Source organism: Strongylocentrotus purpuratus, unplaced genomic scaffold (genome assembly GCF_000002235.5).
Source record: "Strongylocentrotus purpuratus isolate Spur 01 unplaced genomic scaffold, Spur_5.0 spur5_scaffold_19, whole genome shotgun sequence".
NCBI classification, from domain to species: Eukaryota; Metazoa; Echinodermata; class Echinoidea; order Camarodonta; family Strongylocentrotidae; genus Strongylocentrotus; species Strongylocentrotus purpuratus.
Window position 1 is genome coordinate 18567139 of NW_022145604.1, and position 24880 is coordinate 18592018.

A 24880-nucleotide genomic window follows, 5' to 3' on the forward strand; every position below is an offset into this window, starting at 1 on the left:
CCCCCTTGAGCGCCAGGGGGGGGGGCCCAACCCCCAAAAAGGTAAAAATCACGTGATTTTACATGATTTTTTTCTCAAGGAGGGGGGGGGGGGCCCGGGCCCCCCCCCTGGATCCGCCACTGGTACCATGCACATCCGTCATCGTTTATAAAATCACATGCAGCGACAAGCACTGCACACGGCTAGAAGAGCAGGGACTATACACAAACATGTGGCATCAAAATTCAATTTGTCCAAGCATTCAAATATATTTTGTCGTAATTCGCATTTACAATGACATTTCATGAGCCATCCATTTCAGGATTAGAATGCGAAAGCAGAAGGTTGTTCATATTACTTGTGTAAGTATCTGCAAAATTCGATAACAAAATCCCCTTTTGGGCAGACATTCCATAAGTGCAATGTAATATGTATTTTGTATCCTCACGTAAACGCTCTCATTGTGCACAACAAAAAGAAATCTTTCTTTCAGCATTCATTATCATGAGAGCGATAGGTCGAGATATCAAACATCTAACGGTTATTTCAAAATTTCAATTGGCCTACTGATCATCCATGTACATGTTCCAGGACAAGTTAAGTACCAGGCCTATCATAAGTTTTGACGGAGAGCTAGGATTCGCGATCATTGGTACCAGAATAGAATAGAATAGAATTTATTGACTCATTCGACCCCCTTCTGGGGTATGAGAGTACAACACATGTACATGTCATGATAATGATACATAATAAAGAATACAAACATAGCTTAATAATACAAAGAATACAGAATACAACAAAACAACAATATAAAAGTATAACGATAAATAGGAATGATCTAAACCTAGCCTATGCTAAACATAAATACAATATTATACAATATGGCAAGCATACATGAAAAGTGGAAAATACCACATGAACAATCTAAATACAAACACAAAGAAAAAGAAAGATAAAAACAAAAAATAATTTTACAATTTTTTGTTTTTGTTTAAATACATTATTGTCTTAACTAAAAAAGAAATTATAAGTTTCATTTTTGTACATGTAAGTGAGTTGTGATTGGATTGTTAAGATATATGCAGACTAACAAAATACGCCATAATCGTCCATTGGACAAACAAAAACATAATGGAATATAATGTAATAAGACAAACAAAACAAAAAGTATACTAACAAAAAAAAACCAAAAAAAATGAACAAAAGAACAAACAAACCATCAAAACTATACTTGACCTAAAGAAAGACTGTACTACAGATCAAGAATTGTTGGTTGCTTAATTAACCTACCACTTCGGGTTGTAACATTTCTTTTTATGGGCGACATATGATTGGATTGTTCAGATTTACATGTATATAGACGAGCAAAATATGACATTATTATCCTTAAGAAGAGTACTAATTTCTTCAGCTGTCCTATACCGGAACATGAAAATAAATTCAACATGTGTGATGTGCAAGGGCGTTTAACTTTTACTTTGCGACCTAAATATAACTCTCTTTCCTTTCTGAAAAAAGGGCATACAAAAACATAATGGAATTCATCACCAGACTCATGCATATCACAACATGGGCATTCAATACTAATTTCATTAACAGCTTCTTTGAATCTGTTATTATTAATTGGTAAACGGTGTGACCTACATCTAAAACGGCTCAGTGTTATTCTATCTTTTTTACTCAGCAAAACTAAATACCTTTCAAAGAGACAATCCTCTTTAAAGATCCTATAATTTAGGCACACACTGTTTGTCCAAATTGTTGCCATCACATCTTGTTTTGAAATATCGTTTAATCTCAACTTCAGAGTGCTCAGTATCCAACTATTGCTAAATCCTTCCCCTTGCTTTAGCCAAACAATACCAAGACCAGCATGGTTCAATATTTTTTCAATACAAGATAACCACTTGAAAGAAGTAGACATATCTACATTCTGACTAATTAACCTTTGCAAAAAATAAAATTTGACTGAATATTTAGAGGGAGAACCTTTTACTATTCTTAACCAGAAACTAACCATTCGATGTTTGATACTGTTAGCTAGCCATGCCCTCCCAGTTTCTCCATATATCATACAATCTGGTGTAAATTTATTTACACATAACGCTGACCTGAGAAATTTTCTATGGAATATTTCAATTTGACTCAGATCTTCATATCCCCACACTTCGCATCCATAAATGAGTATTGGTAATACAAGTTGGTCAAACAATTCACATTGAATATCCAGTGGCAGTTTGAGTCTTTGAACCTTTAATGACATAGAGAAGAGGGCTTTCCTGGCCTGTGATACCTGTTTTGAAATAGCCTTTTTAAAACTTCCATTATAATTAACCTGAACCCCAAGATATACAAAATCATCCACAACATCAATTTCATCTTCTCCAAATCTGAAAACTGGAAATTTACGTACTTTGCCTCTTGAAAATATAAGTACTTTAGTTTTCATAGCATTAACACTTAACTTCCAAATTTTACAATATTGAGACAAGGCATTCAAAGCCACTTGCAATTCCTCTGCTGTGTCAGCCAATATTAGGGTGTCATCTGCGTACAACAATGTGTATAATTGTAAGAAAAGATCTTTGTTTACTTCTTTATCTAAAATGTCAGCACATACATTTTCAACTAAAAATTTGAGACCTTTAAAGTGTTTACTGAGAAAATCCTCGAAATCATTAAGATATATTGCAAAGAGCAGTGGTGATAAGTTTTCACCCTGCCTAACACCAACATCGCATTGAAAAGCCTCAGACATTTGACCATCTACTATCACGCACGATTTTGCTTGAGAATACATATTCTTAATAACTGTGAACACCTTACCATCCACCCCTGACCTCAATAATTTGTGCCAAAGTGAAACCCTATCAACCATATCAAAAGCTTTTCTATAGTCTATAAAAGCGCAGTAAATTCTCTTACGTTTAGACAAGTAAATGTCAAGCAGGGATTTCAAAACAAAAATATGGTCTGTTGTAGAATAGCCAGCACGAAAGCCAGCCTGTTCTTCTCCAAGCTTGCATTCATTTTCGAAATAAATTGTTATCCTATAATTCAAGATGGAAGTAAACAATTTTCCCAAACAGCTTAAAAGTGTTATCCCACGATAGTTATCTGGATCTGTATCCTTTCCTCTATTTTTGAAAATAGGGACTATACTACCTAGACACCAGTCTTTTGGTACTAGACCACTCTCCAGTATTACATTAAAAAAAGCAGTAATACAACCAATTACAGCTGCTGAACAATTTTTCAAAAACTCATTTCTAACCAAATCTACACCACATGCCTTATTATTCTTTAGTTTCTGGATAATCTTTATAACTTCATCAACCGAGATAGGGGCATTCAGCTCATCATTGCCCATTGACTGGTCAAAATCCACATAATGTGTTTCAGATGCTGCACATTGCACATTATTCAAACTACTAAAATGATGCACAAAATCATCTAAAGAGACCTTGGCTGGACAAGAGCTACGCTTCGGTCCATCCAAAATTTTCCAATACTCTTGAGGACTATCCTTCTTAAGTATATGAAGATTGTTGTGTAAGAGCCTAGTGTACGCTTTTTCCTTTCTACGTAGCAATTTCCTATAATCTTTTGCAACAGCATTAATTTCAGCCATTTTTTGTTCTTTATCACTCAAAGTTAGACCTTTGCACTGTCGTTTAATTCTATTTTTTAGATTAAAATATCTTGATCTGGCATGCTGACACTCTGTGTCAAACCATGGTTTCTTCTCCACGATAAGTTTCCTAGAATGAATTTTCTTACAGACTTTATCCACACATATACCGACTTCCTTTGCCGTTTTCAAAAATGAATTTGCCAATTCAGTACTAAAATTATTCATATTACCTTGTGTCGATGACTTCTCAACCATTTCCAATGCATTCATCAGTACTGGAATACTTTGATCAAGTTTCAACTTAAATTCAGATGCCTTCTCTTTAGAACACTTAAATGAAGTGTATTTCACTTTTTCGGGAGCATCAACCCTATTTTCAATTTTTCTCAATTCAACATCTTCATTTATAGGAATCAGTTTATTTGAAAACATCAGATTCAATGGACAATGTACATCTGAAACACACTTATCAAAAATGTCAACCTCAAAATGAGTAATATATTGAAATAAACTAACAGATGCAATGACATAATCAACCACACTTTTCCCTCCATTTTTATTGTAACATGTAAAGCTACCAACACCCTTATCACTACCAAATCTCCCATTCACTATCTTCAAGTCAAAACTCTGACAAATGCCAATAAGCTGTCTACCATTATTATTAATAGAAGAATCCATATTATGCCTCCTAGTATCATATCCATCATCAGTAAGCGAGCTCTTAAAATCAACATTATCATTTGAAGAACAATAACCTGAAAATTCAGAAATAACATTATCAATTACCATAAAGTCGTCAAGTAACCCAGTCCTTGAATTAAAGTCCCCTACTAGGCTGAAGGGCACATTATATGTGCTTTTCAAATATAATAGGTCCTGATAAAGGTGATCAAAAACATCATTACTATGATAAACTGACCCTTCACAAGGCAAATAAACTGCTCCTAATATAAACTCAAAGCCTAAACAAAATGAATTAAAATGAATCCACATAATAGATTCTGAGGTAGTGCCCAATATTCTAGAGGTATGAGATGAAATATTTTTTTGAATGAGAATACAAATGCCATGAATACCACCATGTCTACCCACGCCATTCTTTTCCAAAATATAACTTTGATAATTGTTGAAGTAAGAATGAGAAAAATCAGGCCTTTCAGTTTTAGTTTCAAGAAGACAAATTACTGAATAGTCTCTCAACATTAAATCAATGACTCCTGCTTCTAATTTGCTGTGAATCCCATTGACATTAATGCTGCATATGGTCAAGGTCTTGTCTAGAAGAGGGCCGGAAATGTCCTAGAAGTCCAAAAACAGCCGAGAATTCTTCAGTTGATCCTCGCTCCAGCCTAGCAACCGAAAGAGGTCATCTGGGGAACTGATTGAATACTTCCGTCCATCAGGGCCATCCCGTTTAAGAATGCAGATCACCCTCCCGTCAGTGATCCAGGCCTTCAACACTCCTGTTCATTCCAATATATATATATATTATACTATTATACCACATCCAGACATCCTTTATAAAATCATATGCAGCGACAAGCACTGCACAGGCCTGCACAGCTAGAACAATACACAGACACGTGGCATCACAACTCAATTTGTCCAAGCATTCAAACTATCTTTTGTAGCAATTCGAATATATAATGACATTTCATGAGTCATCCATTTCATAACATTTTATTCTACTATAATATATATATTGGAATGAACTGAATGCGTGCAGAGCTTGCCATTTTTCACCCTTCATGCATTGAGACCTACCACGTACTCACTAAGAACATGACAGACAAAGAAAGCGGACAAAATATACAGTTCCTCAGGTAGACAAAGGAACATCCCGTCACTGCTATTATGTAAAAAGGTGAATATGCATGTGACACCTGTTCTGCACATTTTTACATAATAGCAGTGAAGGGATGTTCCATTGTCTACCTGAGGAACTGTATATTTTGTCCGCTTTCTTTGTCAGTCATGTTCATAGTGACTAGTGCCAGAATATGACCTTTAGATGTACGAAAGGTCAATTATGAATCAGCGTGACGTCCTCAAATTGGCACCCTTTATTTTCAAACACGTATGTCTGTATGGTATCACTGAACTTAAACACTACAGTGTGAGTCCAAAAAAAGTTTACACCTAGAAAATTGCTAATTATTTTTAGAATCATCTATGAACAGTAAATTATTATACATCTTATGAAAGAGTGTTTTATCCCAAATCATTTGGTACCATATTTGTGGGGTATGTGTTCACGCTTGGATGAACATGTGGCATTGTTTGCGAGAGTGCAAAAATCGACTTGCGCCAAAGTGATGCCTACAGTACGTATTATGTTGGAATTAGCGGAGAGAATGGATTGAATGTATCAAAATTAATGAAATGCATTGCATATGTTTTTTTTCAAAGGGCAAAGTCACACACACCCACACACACGCGCACAAATGTTCGTTGATATTTGATATTCGATATGTGTGGCATGATTAATTTTGTTAGGGATGTTATTTGGATCTGTACTTTTACAATCATACTTTTACCCTAGGTATGCTTATTGCAAATATATATATATATATATATATTTTTATACAACTCCTATATGAAACAAATGGATTCTGTCAACACTCAGTAACAAAGACAATGAAAGTTTATGGAATTGTGGTAGGCCTCGGAACAAATTGGAGAGGAGCTCGCAAAATAGCCTACGTCACAGAGTTGTCAATATTATTGACTTCAGGCTTCAAAAGTTCATAACTTTCTTATTTTTCATCGGATTTTGCTCAAACTTTCACTGATCTGTTAATTTCTCTCATTTTCTGCTCCTTTTATTAGCCACTTAAATATCAGGATGTACTTCCCCTTTAAAACAAATCAGAATGTATGTCAAATGAACCAAAGTGTATAATGGAAAAGTTACAAAAACGAAATATTGCCAACCTTGTACACTAAAATAGCAATTTTAAATTTCACTCCGGGTTGCCAGTTTAAAGGATATTGTTCATGAACTACAGAAGTTGACTAGTTTGTTTTTCTTTTCATTATTTATGTTGTTCACGCTAATGTATTATGTGTATCTTCGTAGCATTCTGCATGGATTACAAAAAACAAACATCCGACTCAACTGTGAGAGGAGAGTGATATTGACGTACAAAAATAATGCTTTGATTCTTGTGTGAAAGTATTAAAAAACTAGATATTTTGGGGGTTTTAATCACGATTTGTGAATTTGAGATCATATTTGTCACTTTTATTCCGCACATCTAGATATAGTTTGGTATTGCTCCATAATGACCCTGTGTCAATCGTCTGTCTGACGATATACAAGTTTCGTGGAAAAAGAAGACGAAGAAGAAGTGGACAATTTTGTGCCTGCAAAACATTAATAGTATGCGCTGTTTGTTCATAATAATGATAATTATGATGATTATGTGACTTTCTGATGACTTGCCGGGGATTCCCCTAATTTTTGTTCGGCGACGAATGCCACGATCACACGTGGGGGTATGATAGACCCTAATAGTATAACCACAAAGTAATACCGCTCGCCCACTAACATCATCATGTTTAACCAACAGAATATTGATTTGTTACAATGCATTGCAAATAGATTTATATGTTTATAAACAAAATATTGTTGTACATCAACGAAGTTTAATATACGATACAATACATTATACTATAAAGTGGCGTAGCTAAGAGAGCCACAATGGCACCCCCCCCCCGACCCAAAATGACGAAACGGGGGGGGGGGAGGGGGGAGGGGAGGTCGGGAACAACGACGCGAAAGAGAAGAAAACATGAAACCCTCCTACGTTCTATCATAATCGGCCTGCAGTGACATCGTCATTTCCTATTTTAATCCCTATCTATCTGTTTTGCTCTTCATTCCCCATAATGCACCCTAACTACGTTTATGAGAACGACTCCAGACCGAACAAAAATTACACGTTATCACAAACGGCAAATTATCGGTCGATGCGGAGTCGATGTTGCCATGTGACCGTACTGTTGTGATCGAGGTCACGCCCATGGATGATGTCATCAGGCATGGGATACGGGGATCCCCCGAACTCTTTGCGCCATCCCTGGATTGCGCCATAGTCAGTGCGGGAGTCAATATCGCTATATTATGTGCACCAATTGTTGCTAACTGAATTCTGAACATCGAACAAGAGGCACGTTTCCCTGATCATACATAAACCACACAAATTATGCCTAATCTAGAACACCTATCTAATACACGAATCCTGAAACGCAATGTTTTTAATTGAGGTTCGAGAATGAATACAGTAATATAAAATTTATCATACACTCGATCAAAAGAAGTAAGCCCAACCATGACACTAATCAATACAACTTGAAAAATACTTGAAAGTTTTTTCTTATCAAAAATTTGATGATGTATATAGAATTTACCCAACAAGATTTTCAAGGTAGCCTATTTGCTATTGATTGATAATGCCCTTTTAAGGAAATCATGGTTCTAAGCAAGGATCGTTTGATAATATGATGCAGGTAAGATACTTCACACTATAACTATATTGCTCATTACACAAGCGACAGAAAAAACACCTATGCCCATAAACTTAGAATATTTCTTTCATAAAATTAGTGCTCTGAACTTTAGTAACAATCTCTGTGACTCTTTATATAAATTGATCAATCAACCATATTTATCACAATCACTTCAGGAAGAGGAAAAAACATTTTATCATTCCAATTTCATGATCAGTTCATGCATTATGGGATCCTATATAGGTAATTCCGTTTTGTATACACACACAATGCAACATTCGCTCAGACCCACCCCCTCGAAATGTGCAACGTGTAGCCTCGAGCCTTTTGTTTATTTTAAACCATTCTCTAAAAAGAGATGGACTGTTATGTCTGGGTGGGATCATGTTCACGCTGTTTCAGACGTTATGACGTACGTAGACAATTATACAGCGATACAAGTCAGCAGGAGCGCGCGGAATGATGCTTGATCCGACGGATTTCACCCCACACATCAGTTGCACGATTGAGAAGGAGGAAACTAACGATTTTAGATCTAAACAGGGAATACAATATCTGGCTAAGTTTTGATTTTAACGTAATCATCCACTTTTTTAGCAAGACGTGTACTTACACGATTTTTAACAAGAGTCGGATTTACCGGAAGCAAACAAAACGGTCTTTTGCGTCATCGCGGAATTATACAGTTTTCCATGATCGTAGCGACTCAACTTTTGCATCATTCAGCAAGAGGTATATTATCCTTGTCATCTCACTTGCCATCTATATTGCCAAGCAGGAACATATGATTATGAATGGTCCGACGCGTCCATTATTATTTCGCTGATTGATTTTTTCGGAGTTTATCGATCGAGTGTTTGTGATTTCCAGAAGAATTGTAATCAAGATTTTGATACGATTTTCGGATTAAGCTGTTGCAATGGATATACATACATCTATATCATACAACACCGAATTTTAGAAAAATATCAGGCCTTATAACGCACCAGGAACTAGTTTATCAGGGAATATTCCATCCTGCAGTACGGTCGTGTTTCTAGAATTACGCTGGTACATGGTTTCATATTCTGGATTCTTTGTCTATAACTTATGTTAAGTAGTGCTTGTAATTTGTGACATGTGATTTACAAACTGGGTTTTAGACTTCACTTCGGGCTCTATACAGGACATTTTGAGCACAAAACAGAGCAATAATCCCCCGGAATAGTCCATTAGCTTTGCAAATTATTTTGCGATTTGATTTTAAATGCTGCTCATTTTCTCCACACTGGATGTATTCAATAGACATCGTTTGAATTGAATATTCAAATATACTCTTCAGAATGTATGGCTGAACTGTATAAATTCGCACCTTTGATGCATCAGCAGTGATCAGAGAGCTGCAAAATGGAATGTTTCTCTCTCTCTATTAGCATTGACAAACTCGGCCTCGCCTGACCAAACCTTGACAATAGTCACCGCTTGTGTTCGCAAATAGGCTTATTATAAAAATTATAATAGCAAGGTAAATATATAACGCCCGCCTGGAACTCTCTCCTTTTCCACTTCATCACAGGGTTTACTTCGAAACTGACTTGCTCATCCAACGTTCATGTCATCCACATGCACTCACAATGGAACTCACATGTGAGTTGATGCAACCACCAAAGGCTTGTTAATCATTGCTGAACCGTAACATTCAGTGATTCAGATACATTTCTACGAGCACTGAGCGTGGGAGCGGCAGCGGGGTACAAATTGCGAGTACATGTACACCAAAACGACAACGATACAGCTCTATGAAAGACAATGCATGGTCTTATTGTGCAGAGAAATACTATATAGGATTATTTGCAACGATATTGCTTTACAGGAGGTCGATCTAGCTAGCTAAGTGTTCAAAAGGTACGTGACTTTGTTATAGTTTACTCCCCTGTAATAGAATAATTTTTCCAATATTGATTTCAGTGAAAGATAAACTTGAGTTCTGGCAGCTGGAGCTTTAGGTGAGACAATTAACGTCTCACCTCTCTGGTGCCAAACAATAATTTGGTAAAATGTTTAGTGCAGGTTGAGTGATGATCTGGGAATGAGCGGGGGAATGTGCCATAAACACTGTGCACTTTGAATGGGAGTTGTGCATTGTTGTTCATAAAATGCACCTATCGCGATCGATTGCTATCAGTCCATTGCCTTGATGCTTACCTTGTGCCCCTGTAGTCCTGTTTATCTTGCGGCCCATGGGATCGCTGATCTCCAAAATAGCGGAGGAAGAACAAGAAGAAGAAGAAGATGCCCAGTAAGTTTTGATGCGTTTGTTTTTATTTCACTGGTTCAAATAATCAATCTACTGCAGGATAAACAATCCAGAATAAATTATAGCAATTTTCTTTCATAATAATGATTCCAATACAAGAGCTCAAGATTAGCTTTAAAACGCACGACATGCTGTACGGCCCTTCGAGAGCGGTCAAGTGAACATGATGCGTGGCTAATATACTTCTATACGAGGAATACTGGCAGCATAATTATACTGAACCAGATTATTTCATAAAAATATTTGTATTCCCATCAATATTCCCGTCAGGATTTGGGGTGGTAAATATTTTGACGTTGGTTTAACGAAACGACGTTGAAATAGCTTTGAAACAACCTACTCCGGTCAAAAATGCAGCGCTGAAATTACATATGGTTTTAATTCCCCTATGTACTAGTAGTCGCAGATCTGTATCATTATGTATTATGTAAGTGTGGTGATATTGGTTATTGTGGTTGTCAATTAGTCCTCTGACCATCACAATCTTCATCTGAGCAAAATGATTAGGCAACGGGAGATATGAAACAAATTACTTCGGAAATCAGGATGTTGCTGTAAGATCTCTTCGTTATCTAACATATCTACATCAAATAAGAATTAGAACAACACTGCACTATCAAGTATATAAAATGAAATTATTTCAATCCGATAGCAGCGTTGCACCAGAAACATAGTATCCCTTGTCGAGTTGTCGTACTAGTGAGGACATAAATAGATACTGAGAGGTGTTAGATTACGTTAGATTTAATTTTCTTCTTCTGCTTCCTCTTCGTGTTCTTCGTCTTCTATTTTTTCTTCTTGTTCATCGTCGTCTTCTCCTTCTTCTCCTTTTTCTTCTTTTCTGTCTTCTTCTTCTTCATCATCATTCTTCTTCCTCTTCTTCTTCTCCTTCGCCTTCTCCGTCTACTCCTTCTTCTTGTTGGGCGAAAAATGATGAAGGTAATTATGCGTCTGCCCAATGTAGGGCAGACAAACTTGGATGATTCTTGCTCGATTATGTCCCTAACGTGATCGCGATTGTGCAAAAATATAATTATATTGCCCTAAAATTTGGTTGTATACAAATACCCTCATGTTGGACGGTTTTTAGACAATTCATTTTTCTTCAGTGATGTAAGTGATTAGAAAATTGAGGTAGACCATTGCAATAAGACAACTAGACATACCGATTTGATCGAGACATAATAATAACACAGTCATGTAGAAACCTCAATGGGAGTTTTGGTCTTTAAATAAATCCTCCACGAAATGATTGTTTGAATCATCTGGAGTTAGATGTTATAGTTTCACTTTTAATACATGAATAGATTCATAACTGTACAATAATTTGACAGGAAGAATTATAGTGAAAGCATTAATCCCTTGCTCTATAGGGTTCCCTTTAAACTCCCAAATAACTATCCAACCGGCGTCATAGCCAGCAATTCCAATTACCATTTGCAAGGACTCTCGTTTACCAGAAGTCATTCTTTCCTGATTCCATCAGGCTTTGGAACTTATTTGCTACCTTCTGGAATTATCAACTGTACCTCCACTGAAGCTAGAAGCAAGAGGTACAAGACGTCCTTCTTCGTTAGAAAGGGATGATATTTATTAGCTGCACATAGAATATGGTAGAAGTTTTTAATTTGCACTGTACATTCACAACACCAGACCTAATAGTACGTGATACAATCATGTGTGGACTGTACTTTTCCTGAAAGAAGAAGAAGAGAGGATAAGTATTGTTTCCCTGATGAAAGAAAATGCTCTCTGTGCTCTTTGTCCACTGCATAACATAAATAGAAACTTCTTTCTGTCATATCTGCATGAGCAGTTGCGTAATGAGCAAAAACGTTTGGGGGGGCTGACAAAAAAAAATCCGCAGCACCTCACTCTAACATGCAGGCCCCGCTGAACATTTCGCAAAGTGGGGTCTAGGGGCAAAGCCTCGGCGGGTGTTAAGGGGCGGAGCCCCCGAAGCTCAAGGGGTATGGGCATCAGTTGCGGATCCAGGAATTTCTTACCGGGGGGGGGGGGCACAAAATGGCATGGGGTTAAATATATGTAAAACGATGAAGCGACAGAACGAGGCTTTAGCGGCAAGGGAGTGGAGCGACCAAGCGACGAAGGTGGGTCTGGGAGGGGGTGTTGGCCCCCTCCCAGAGTAAGAAGCATTTGCAATTTTAGAACCAAATTAGACGCATTTTCAGGCACTTCCTGGAGTAATATGACGTAAAATTGCTTTCTCCTACCCCTTCCAAGAGTAGAGATCTTTTGCAATTTGAGAACCACATTTGGCGCATTATTGTCCACCGGCACTTCCTGGAACAAAAACGAGGCCTTCTGATTGGTTAGAAGTTAGAGAAAAGTGATCTGCCAAATCTTGAGACGTTGTATATGCTTTGATGCCGCACAATGCACGAATACGGTGGTCCGGTACTTCATCAGTAGTACTTGCAAACATTTTCTCGAGTGTATAAACTGGGTCGTTATCAGTGGCGTCGCTAGACCTTTGTCAGTTGGGGAGTGGGGAGGGTGTAGAGGCCACCAATTACCGACAAACCGAGCAACCAATTACCGACAAATATATTAATGCCAATGTCCAAATGTCGACAAATTTAACCCTATAAACCCGGGGCCAGGAACTAAGTTATTTTTCAGTCTCCCCCCTCCCGCGCGAAGCGCGGAAACTTTGACACTTCATTAAATTATTATAGAAAGAAGACAATTCGTTTTACCGTTCTCGACTCTTAATTCTTGTTTGGATCCAGTTCCACCCCCCTCCCGCGCGAAGCGCGGAAGTTTTGACGTTTCAATAAATTATTACTCTTAATCCTTGTCTGAATTCATTTCCACCCGGAAGCTTTGACGATTCATTAAATTATTACTCTTAATCCTTGTCTGAATTTATTATCGCCCATCTCGCGCGAAGCGCGGAAGCTTTTGCGTTTCAATAAATCATTAATCTTAATCCTTGTTTGAATTCATTTTCGCCCATCCCGCGCGAAGCGCGGAAGCATTCACGTTTCATTGAATTATTAGAGAAAGAAGACGATTAATTTTACCGGTTTTGTCTCTTAATCCTGGTCTGAATTCATTTTCGCTTATCTCGTGCGAAGCGCGGAACCTTTTACGTTTCAATAAATTATTACTCTTAATCCTTATCTGAATTGATTTTCGCAAATCCCGCGCGAAGCGCGGAAGCTTTCACGAAGACGATTCGTTGTATCGTGTTCTTGTCTGAATTCAGTTTCCCCTCTCCCGCGCAAAGCGCGGAAGCTTTGACACTTCATTAAATTATAAAGAAGGTAGAGGATTCGTTGTACCGTTCTCGACTTTTAATCCTAGTCTGAATTCAGTTCCCCCCCCCACCCCCGCCGAAGCGCGGAAGCTTTGCCGTTTCATTAAATTATTAGAGAAAGAAGACGATCCGTTGTTCCGTTCTCGACTCTTAATTCTTGTTTGGATCCAGTTCCCCCCCCCCCCCCTCCCGCGCGAAGCGCGGCAGTTTTGACCTTTACTTTTTTTACTTTACTTTTAATCCTTGTCTGAATTCTTTTTCACCCGGAAGCTTTGACGATTCATTAAATTATTACTCTTAATCCTTGTCTGAATTTATTATCGCCCATCTCGCGCGAAGCGCGGAAATTTTTTGCGTTTCAATAAATCATTACTGTTAATCCATGTTTTAATTCATTTTCGCTCATCCCGCGCGAAGCACGGAAGCTATCACGTTTCATAAAATTATTAGAGAAAGAAGGCGATTCGTTGTATCGTGTTCTTGTCTGAATTCAGTTTCCCCCCTCTCGCGCAAAGCGCGGAAGCTTTGACACTTCATTAAATTATAAAGAAGGTAGACGATTCGTTGTACCGTTCTCGACTTTTAATCCTAGTCTGAATTCAGTTCCCCCCACCCCCGCCGAAGCGCGGAAGCTTTGCCGTTTCATTAAATTATTAGAGTAAGAAGACGATCTGTTGTACCGTACACTACTCTTGTCTGAATTCAATTTCCCCACTGGGCCCCTCAACGGTACATGTGCAGTGTTACATGATGTAAGTATGGAACGCCCGACAGTGCTTGTCACAGTTGCTTCTGTAAAGGAGTTTTTATACTAGTTTTACTGTTAGTGGCCACGGCCCCTCAGTGACTATAAAAAAACATATGCTCTTCCTGGCCATTTGGGAATGTGTCAGTTTGCAACAGAAATGGAGAAACGCGCATTTTGTTGAAAATCATGTGATATCACGAACATTTATACATCACTTGTATATGGAATTGAAAATAAGTCATGGTTCAATTTTATTTGGGGGGGCTGGCGCCCCCCAAGCCCCCCCACCAGTACGCCAGTGTGCATGAGTGAATAATCGAGGTTGAGACACACCGTGTGTCTCAACCTCGATTATTCTACAAATCAAATCACACATTTTTTTCCTTCTTAAATAACATATTACTAAGCTAAATGATCCATTGTACCTCATCAGGAGCGGCGATTCCTTTTCATGACCGGGAAGGGGGGGGGGGGGGGTTGATACCTTATTTGTGACACTGGCACGCAGGTCACTAATTGCAGTAAGGGCCAGGGGACAGAGCCCCCAGAAGCTTAGGGGTTTTAGTTAGGCATTTAATTACGATCAGATGAGCAACCAGTGGTCCAGGGGGCAGAGCCCCCGGAAGCTCAGGGAAAATCATGCCATTTCAGCAACATTTGTAAATCACTGGTATCGAATTATAAATAAACCCCCGAATAAACCACGTTAGAATTTTGTGGGGTGGGGTGGGGGGGGGCATTGTGAACGAGAGGAGTAAAGGTGACGGAGGTGACTACCTTCTCACAGGTTTTTGAAGTTTTTTGTATTAAATAACGACCCCCCCCCCCTGCGTACCCGCCTGACTATCCATGACTGAAATATAACACAAACTCAATGGGAGATAACAAATAGAAGCCATAATGGCAGAATTAGCAGTCTTTACCTTAAAGGTAAAGACCAGTTATGGTCATGCGATTGCATTGTGAAAGAAACGTTGTGGAATCGATCAGAAAAGGTTGATCATCTAGCATCTAGCATCTGCAAGGTTCTGGAATCATCAAAATGATAAGAAATTTGGCCCATTCTTCGTAAAGTTACAAGCACTATACACAGAAAGATGTATATGGGACTACCCTATATCTCTCACAGACCATGAGAGAAACAAATTTACCAAATATTTAAATTAGTAGGCGGTTTCCGGGCAAATTTTGTATCATCATGTATTAGTCAAAACATATTCTTTCACATGATTGATAATGAGAGCTTCCATTTCATTTTTTGAAATTGGGGCGTTTCCAATACTGGTCTTTACCTTTAAATCGGAATTTTGAACACGATCTCGTCTTCTGATCACAAATTGCACGAAATGTAATTCCCATTCTGACTATTGAAATTATTCGTAACAGCTAGGTGCACTGAATGAAATAGATTGCGACGATGCATTTAACAAAGATGTGTGCATTAAATCTGATTACATTACAAAAATAGCCTATTGTATGAAATCCGACTTCAAATGTGGAATACATAATGTATTTACATTTAAGTTGCATGTTTATCAGGGCATGTGTCAATAGAATGTAAGCTATGTGTCAATGTTGTAAAAGAGCAATGAGAAAGAAGGAGAGGAAATAGAGGAAAATGTCAAATGGCTGTTTTAATGGGAGTGAATGAGGAAGGTAAGGCAGATTCAAGTACGTGTACATTTTAAAGAGAGAGAGAGAGAGAGAGAGAGAGAGAGAGAGAAAGAGAAGGAGGGAGACTGGGCGGAAGGAAATTATAGAACAGAAATAGAGAAAGATAACATTGGACAGGAAACTGGACAACGCTTTCTCAAACGATTGAGATATAGAAAAGAAATTATCAGACAAAGTGGGTTCTCATGGGCGATTTGACACCATTCGGGTGTCTACCCCAAAACAGGTGTGCACTCTCAGAGAGAGTGGACTTTGCTTCTACGACCGACGACAGGTCTTGTGTAATGTATTGATGTGCCCATTATCTCACTCAAGACTCACTGAGTGAGCAGGGAATACTTGCAAACGTAGTGAATTTGGGGTTTCGCCAGGGTACGTGAAAGGTTCGTAAAAGGTTGCACAATTAGTTCGCAAACAGTTTTTCTCGTCGCAAAGAAATTTCGAACATGTTCAAAATATCTTTGCAAACAGTTGCAAGCGTTTGCAAAACAGTCACAAGCCTTTGCAAAACAGTCGTAAGCCTTTGCAAACGGTTGTATGACGGTGTCGCTGAATTCGCCAATGCTAGCGACCACGTTACCATATGGTTCCTTTATAAACTCGATCCATCGAGTACAAGGAGTTAGCAAAAGGTCCCAAACATTCACAAATAGTGGCAAAGGATTAGCCAATAGTTGCTAATCTTCGCAAAAACTGTAGCTAACATTAATATTACAGACATTTCTAGAAAGTTCATTTTCACGCGTCGAGTCTTTCGTCTTCTTTTTGCGTGGCTGGTCGTCAACGAAACACTCTGTTTCTTGCTACGGCAGGCAGCCAGTGAAAACGAATTCGTTTAATCAAATCATGGAAATGCAAGCATTACTTGAAACAAACAGAACTTTGTTATTCTTGACTCATTTTTCCTGATTGAGGTGTCGTATGGAAGGGTAGAAAATGAACTTTCTAGAAATGTGATTTCCTCTTTGGAAGTCAGCTACCGCCCGCCAAATGATTTTTTGGTACACTCTCTTCAAATTGTTTTACTCACTCATGCGTTCAATATGCATAATACGAGTTGCATCAAATAAAAGAGGAGGATCCAAGCTTTCCAAATATTATGTGTCATTTATTAATTATAATTGTGATTAAGTTAGAATAAAACATCGATAATTCTCGGTTTCGTTTTTTCTGGGACGCACTGTATAATTAGAATTATCTATGGTTGCTAACGGCTGTACGACATTTGCTCCACTGACAATATTATTGCTCTGTGATCAATATCTACACTTACCGAATTAGTAACTCTAACCCTGGACTCCTTGCTGACATTAACTTATTTTTAAAATATGTTTATGCAACTAATACATGAATTGTTTTGTTGTTGTTTTATCTTTATGCAATAACACTGTACTACATAAATTTCATTTTTGTTTTCTTCTGAACTTTACAGGTTGGCCGCCGAGGGATGCTGCGACATCACTCTATTCATGCTCATCGGAGTCAACGAACTCGATCATCACACCACTACTTTATGCGACTGAAAACATGACAGAATGGAAACACAGTTCATCCATTGGATAGCACGAAACCATCTAGAGTATGCAGATTATCGAGAGTTCAAACAAAGTGAGACAATTAATCGACGCTCTTCAGAATTGCAACGAGACGTATTCCGACAGCCAGATGGAGGACGATGTATTCGTGACAGAGGAGGAAGATAACATATCCCTCCAAATCAAGGAGTTTGGATGTCATCTAGAATGGAAAGAGCTCCAGAAGATCGATGGGTTGACTCTGAAGACTAACCAGGGAGTCCTTGCGGGTGAGACATGGGACTACTCCGAACGCCCGACGTACTTCACTGCTGTCCGAAACTTGCAAGGGTTTATCGAGTACAAGCTCGGCGACGAGGAAAAGGCAGAGGATTTCTTCCAACTCGTGCTCGATTGTGATCCTGTCAACATCAACGCACTGGCTAATATGGTGCACATGCTGGTTGGGCAGCATCGGATCAGGGAAAGTCGACCATTCTCAAGGAGATTACGCGCCATCTTTCTGCAATGTGGGGAGAACTCTGGGTATTGTCGAGGGTATCCGCAAAGAGCGAGGGCCTACGCGGACCGCGCGCATGCGATACGCTACTTTGAACAAAACAAACGGTGCTTCAGGTACATGTCGTATGTGGAACGAGCGGCAACATTGGGAAAATACTGCCAACAAACACCAGGAAAAGAAGAATGGTTTTTCGATCACGCCCTGGCGCTCTATAGAAGGGACGTCCAAATGCTTTACCTTCGGAAGGTGATGGGTGAGGGCATCTCTGACGTCATGCAACGGAAGATTAAATCGGGCTTCGAGAAGGCTGTTCGGCTATTTTACGACGTCATACAGATAAGTAGATCAACGGCGTATCTCTCACTTTCCTGGGTGTTTATCGGAATACTGCTAAATCATGACCCTGACCAACGAACTTTAGCCAGAGTATTCCCGAATGACCCTGACGTTCGACACATGAATGCAGATGACTGTTATCAAAAGGGACTATCGATAGACGATACCCATGAAATAACAACACGCAGGGTCGGTGCAGAATACGTGAAATTAAGGCGTTACTCGGAAGCGAAATGCCTGCTTGACCGTTCTCTGCAAAGGTTGAAGTCTTGGTTTGGCCATCGATATCGCGGTGTGCTCTATCTGTCAATGTTTGAAGACCAAAGACTTACTGATCAAGACCTTGTGGCGCGATTAGGAATAAGGTCGAGAACAGATCTATTGCTTATGGCAAAGGCAGACTTTGAAAGTGCCCAGCAAGAGCGAAGAGTTCACGCTGATTTCTCCGATTTGGGCCGCGTCCATTTCCTACTCGGTGCTGAGAAGGGACGCGCGGTGGCAAAATTCAAGAAAGCGTGTGATAGTGATCAGGATGACTACTTCGATGTCCTGGAGACCTACCGCCGATGGGCTCAGTGCATTGGGGAAGATCAAGTCGAGGATGCGGCTGATCTACGGCGCCGTGCGGAGGATCATCGACAGAAGCTCATTGCAACGCCTCTTGATACAAACGGAGACAGTTTCAGTGACGACTTCGAGCATTACAGTAGAAGCGCCCTCAATGGTCATGTGCGTCTTCTAACCGCTGCTGACTTCTGGGTGGCTTCCGCGACTGGCCGGACACGCCATAACCCAATGCCTTACCGGGGTCCAATTCCAACAGGACAGAAGAAGTACGACTTCTTTTTGTCCTTCAACGAGAGGGATCGCATCTGGTGTCTTGCTCTTCTGAGCAAGCTAGAGACGGAGTACAAGTTACGCGGATGCACCGAGCAGCGGGACTTTGAAGTTGGGGCTGATCAAACCGAGAACATACGGTCATTTCTTCGGGAAAGTCACCGTTGCGTCATCGTCCTGTCACCACACTTTGTGCAGGATGGGGAGTCTAGGGCTGTCCTGCGCGAGGCCTTTCGCGTGGGCTTCAAGAGAGATGGACCATACGTCCTGCCCCTGGTCCTGACTGATTGCGAGACTGACAAGTTAGATTCAAGGCTGCAGGAGGTTCAAAGCATCCACTGTGAACTCGGCCAAATCCGGATTCATCATTGGCAGAACTTGATACGTTCCCTTAGACAAGGAAAGGATCTTACGGATGATCGTCCCCCAATTCTTTCCACAATTCTTTCCACAATTATTGTCTTAATGACACTCCTTTCCATCACGAGGTCTGACTTTCCATTAGATTAGCATAAATTAAAGTAGTGTAATATCTAGACACTAGGAATATAACGGACAAAGAAAGAGGACAAAATATACAGTTCCCCAGGTAGACAAAGGAACATCCCTTCACTGCTATTATGTAAAAATGAGTCAAACATGTGAATATGCATGTGATACCTGTTCTACTCATTTTTAGATAATAGCAGTGAAGGGGTGTTCCTTTTTCTACCTGAGGAACTGTATATTTTGTCCTCTTTCTTTGTCCTTCATGTTCATAGGGAGAGGTACAATGATTAGGGAAATGTATAAATTTTGTATATAGGTAAATCCTTCCGATAGCGCTGGCGCTATAATTATTTTGGAAGGAGTGCTGTATTTATATGAACATTTTCAAGTCTTTGCTGGGCTCAGAGAATTATTTATACTTGTTTTAATGCTATGTGTTCATGTTCTGTGTAAATAAGTTAAATCATGTGAAAGTAAGTTGCTTAGTGTGTGTATTTACTATAGTCACATACAAAATGCAACCGGCTGTAGACTTGCATATCTGCAGAAAGAAGTGATGGTAAATTGACAAAGTATTTTTCCATTCTTGTATAAGACAATTCCTTAAAGAATTATAATTATTTACAAGAGGTTGCGCTTCTGGGCGAAAATTGATCTTAACAACCTGAAACCCTTTTTTTAATCGGATGCGTTCTGACCTAGTACAACCGACGGATATTAAATTATGTCAATTTCAAAGTTATGTCAGTTTCTATTACAACGTTAGGCCATTTCTCTAATGTAACTAAATCTATACTTGGTGCCCCGTTACGAATTATTTTATTCACCAGATACGAATAATTGTATTTTAATAGTCAGAATGGAAATTGCATATATTATATGTCGTTAGGTAGGGCGAGCTATAATGTTTGTCATACTTACATGTTATAATAATGATGATAATAATGATATTCGGTTCTTGTATAGCGCATATCACATTTAAACGTCTCTATATGCGTTTCCAAATTTGGAATAACAACTAATGCATGCAATTATATTGTTGACTATAGAGATACATTATGTAACAGGTGAATGCAAGAATTCGTATAGAGGCGCTTCACAAAGGAAAATGCATAAATTTGGTTACATTACGAAAATAGCCTATTGCATGACCAGTCCTCAACTTTATGTTTGAAAGTAATTCCGTATTGGACTATTAATAGTTTGCAGTAGTAGTACATAGAATGACCAGGCCCCCATTTCACAAAACTTTTCACCAGTGACAAATGATTTTGTTTTTTATAAGCTAGTCAAATCCTTACTTTTGATTGGTTACCAGCAGATTTGTCACTGATTTTTGTCATTTATCATTGAAAAGAGGCTTTGTGAAACGGGTCCCAGATGAAATAGAAACAAAATGGCATAGAACCATGTTAACAATAGAGAGGACAAAATAAATCAAATTATTGTGGGATAATTCACAGTATTATCGTGTTAAGGTAACTTGTGCTGATAAAAATATTGTGAACTGTTTGCGATATGGATAATACGGGGTATTTATGATGTGTTCATTAACAACTATATGGCTGAATTGTTTTTAAAGTTTATTATAAAAGATGTTTGGAATTTGTAAGCCTTTCATTATATTATGACAGAGTGTAGAAATCGTCTCTTGAGACGATTATTTCCGGGACCTTAAGTACACGAAAATTTAAACATTGTCATTGTTTGATTGCATACATTGATGTATGTAAGTAGGGCCCTCGGTAGTGATAGTCCAGTCTTACTTTTGACAGCAACAGAATTGTTTAACTTTTCATTCACTTTTGATTGTTATAGTTATGAGACAGTCGAATAATAGTAAAATCCAGATAGAATAAGAGGAGGCGTAATGGCTCAGTGGTAGAGCAGTGGTCTCATACCCGGGAGAACCAGGGTTCGAAACTAATTATGCGCTACTGCCCTTCGGCAATGCGTTAGTCCTAATTACCAAGTCCACGGAGAGGACTTAAAGCCGTCGGTCCACTGGTTGCTTACTTACATGCAAGCACATGCTTTCTTAGCAGTCGGGTAAAACAGCCAAACTAACCAACCCCTAAAATGAAAAAATACATAAACGAATGAAAATGCAGCATACAACATGAATACATACAGTTAACAGCTAAATTATTCATACGCTTACCTAGTTTTATAATTGTTTAAGTATGTGAAAAACTAATTTGACCCGATTTATTTTCTTGAGAATGTCATATGAAAAGTATAGCTTCCATCTAAAGGTATTCAACAAAGGCCTAATTCAACCAGTCCACCTTTTATTCTTGAGGTACGAAATACAAAAAAAAGCAAACATCAAATTTACAAGGGGTGTCAATAGTTTAGTTGTTAACTGTTAAAATAAAACAAAAGTAAATCAGTTTCATATACATATATATACAATGAATTGTTTCAACATCTTGCATTTTGCTCCCCTCCCCTTTCTCTGAAACTCTCTATTTACCTCTCTGTATCTCTGTTCCTCTTTGTGTATAGCATTCGTTCATAGCTCTCCCACACACTCCTCTTCCCTCTCCCTGTCTTCTTATCTGTCTCTCCTCTTTCCTTCTCTTTCCCGCTCTTCACCTTTTGTCCATCTCTTACTCGTTTTATCTATAATTAATTATGTATCGTACTCTTCTCTAAAATTCTCTGTCTCTTTCTTTCTCTCTCTCTGTATCTCTTTGTGTATAGCATTCGTTCATAGCTCTCCCACACACTCCTCTCACCTCCCCCTGTCTTCTTGTCTGTCTTTCCTCTTCTTTTCCGCTCTTTTAACTTTTGTCCATCTCCTTCTCTTTTTATTTATAAGTTTTCGCTCGCTATCTGTTTTTCTGTCCCTCTCTCGGTCTGTATATCTTTCCTCTTTCTCAGTCTACCCCTTCCTACCTATGATTTTTTCCACTTAATTCCTTCTCCTTTTGGGGCATTTATATAACTCTCTGTCTTCATATCTTTTTATCATTATGTCTGTATCTCCCTCTTTTACATATAGTTTGATTGAGTTATGGAATTCTCGCTCCCTCACCTTTTCGCTGTAAGATATGATTATGAGACGATGAGAATTAAATTCAATGCAAAGGGAAACGAAAATATAACTTAGGCCAACTGAAAAGCAAAAATTCTAGTCAATATTGATCGTCATGATTGTTCCCTTTGTTCTCGCTTATGGTTTTCAGTTTCGATGGGAGTACAATGACTGCATGTAGCCAGACACGATGAAAGGGAATTCCCCATCTCTAGTTTACTTGCAGTTTCATGTGCAATTGTCAACATGTTTGATGCTGTAGTGTCTGTCGTCTGTCTTATGACGTTGTTAATGCTAATCTTGAGCTCTGGTATGGAAATCGTATTTTGAGAGAAAATTGCTCTGAATTATTCTGGATTATTTATCCTGCAGTAGATCGATTGTTTGAACCAGTAGAATAAAAGATAACCTACAAAAACTTGCTGGAAATCATCTTCGATAAAAACCACAACTCCCATTTGCACAATTTTTTCTACTTACCTTGATTTCCTTATCTTTTTATGCTCATTACTCGGCCCCATACATTTTCAACCAATGCCATTTATTTGTTATCTTCAACATGCAATGTATAGTTTTCTTGGATTCGGTGAGAATTAATCTTCTATCATTACCAGAACTCAAGCTTATCTTTATTTACTGATTGATTGCTATAAATACTGAAATAATAAGCATGCAGAGACCTATACTAAACTACATGTACATGCTCTTATGAATGTTCTGAATTAAAATGTCACAAAATGAAGCATCGAATTGAATGTCCCTGTAATCTGCTATTAGAAATGAATGGTTTAGAAGTGAGTGCGTGAAAAGGAGAGAAAAGGGAGAGAGAGAGAGAGAGAGAGAGAGAGAGGGGGGGGGGGGGGGGGGTGGAGAAAGAAAACCAAAATACAAAATTTATTAGAGAGAGAGAGAGAGAGAGTGTGTGTGTGTGTGTGGGGGGGGGGGCGGTGTGAGTATGTGTCACGTTGGTGTGTAGTGTGTGTGTTGAAAGAGAGAGAGAGAGAGATGAATGTCATGGAAGGCAATTTAAGATTTAATGGGAGAGGACTTTTTGCTTAGAATATCATTATTTGACTAATTGAAATATAATGTGGTATAGTAAATAAAACTTTTTCCCGATTTCCGACCTTACCCATGAAAATGACTAGCCTCAGTAGCGGATCCAGGGGGTGGGACGGGGTAAAAACACTTCAATTTTACCTTATTTTGGAGATGCATCGGCCTCTATCGAGTTTTGCTGTAGATGGCGCTCTTCGACCTTCTATAAAGAAACAGTTTAAAGATGTTTCAGTTTATTAATATGCAATGGATTGATGTGTTGCTTGGTTTCAGAAAAATATGAAAGATAATATATTGTTAAATCATGTATTTATTTTGGTCAAATATATGATTTACAGTAATCGTAAAAATGGAAAGTTCCCAACTAGTAAAGAAATATGTAAGGCTGTAGAGAACTAAAACAAAAGTTGAACATGCAAAAGCAAAATTAAAGGACAAACTGCCAATACATTATCAAAAATGGGAAAATTTTACCCCTTAGGGCAAGGGAACTGATTGTATATATTGTAATTCCTGTTTCCTGTTCACTCCCTCACTTTCTCATCGATCCGGACACTTATCTGCTATCGTGTTTGCTTGTTTTTTATATTTTATTTTTATCTTTTTTTAAATAACGGTATAGTTACAGACCTCCACTCATACAAGAACCTTATATAATAGTTATAATGAAAAATGCACCATATCATTATATGTAAATATAACAAATTTTGTTATCATGGGTTATGAAGCAGCACCTTCACCTTATATTTTTTGTTTATATAAGAAAATCTTTGTTCAGATTGCTTAATTTATATTGAACTAATTAATTTGCATATTATGCTGTAAAAATTGTTCCTTTTTATAATGTTGTATCCAAGTATTACCGTCACCTTTTCCTTTTTTAAAGGAATTGGAGCACATTCTGTACACTTGTTTGAATGTGTACTATATTAGTTTGGATACGTCTTATGGAA

General features: G+C 38.4%; 1 protein-coding gene across 2 annotated transcripts; it reads left to right on the forward strand.

Moving 5' to 3' along the window:
* The first annotated feature begins 8566 nt into the window (after positions 1-8566).
* LOC100889426 (tetratricopeptide repeat protein 22) lies at positions 8567-23278 on the forward strand. 2 transcript variants are annotated; one of them, XM_003729505.3, is made up of 2 exons: positions 8567-10012; positions 17562-23278. In XM_003729505.3, the coding sequence occupies exon 2, from the start codon at positions 17711-17713 to the stop codon at positions 19847-19849; it is 2139 nt and encodes a 712-aa protein (XP_003729553.1). In that variant the 5' UTR covers positions 8567-10012; positions 17562-17710; the 3' UTR covers positions 19850-23278. The 2 variants fall into 2 exon arrangements, with proteins under 2 accessions (XP_003729553.1, XP_011665076.1); XM_011666774.2 differs by lacking the exon at positions 8567-10012 and adding an exon at positions 10046-10406.
* The last annotated feature ends 1602 nt before the right edge of the window (positions 23279-24880 follow it).

Excerpts from the sequence above, each read along its gene's own strand:
- LOC100889426 (XM_003729505.3), top strand. The coding sequence starts at position 17,711 with ATGCAGATTATCGAGAGTTCAAACAAAGTGAGACAATTAATCGACGCT.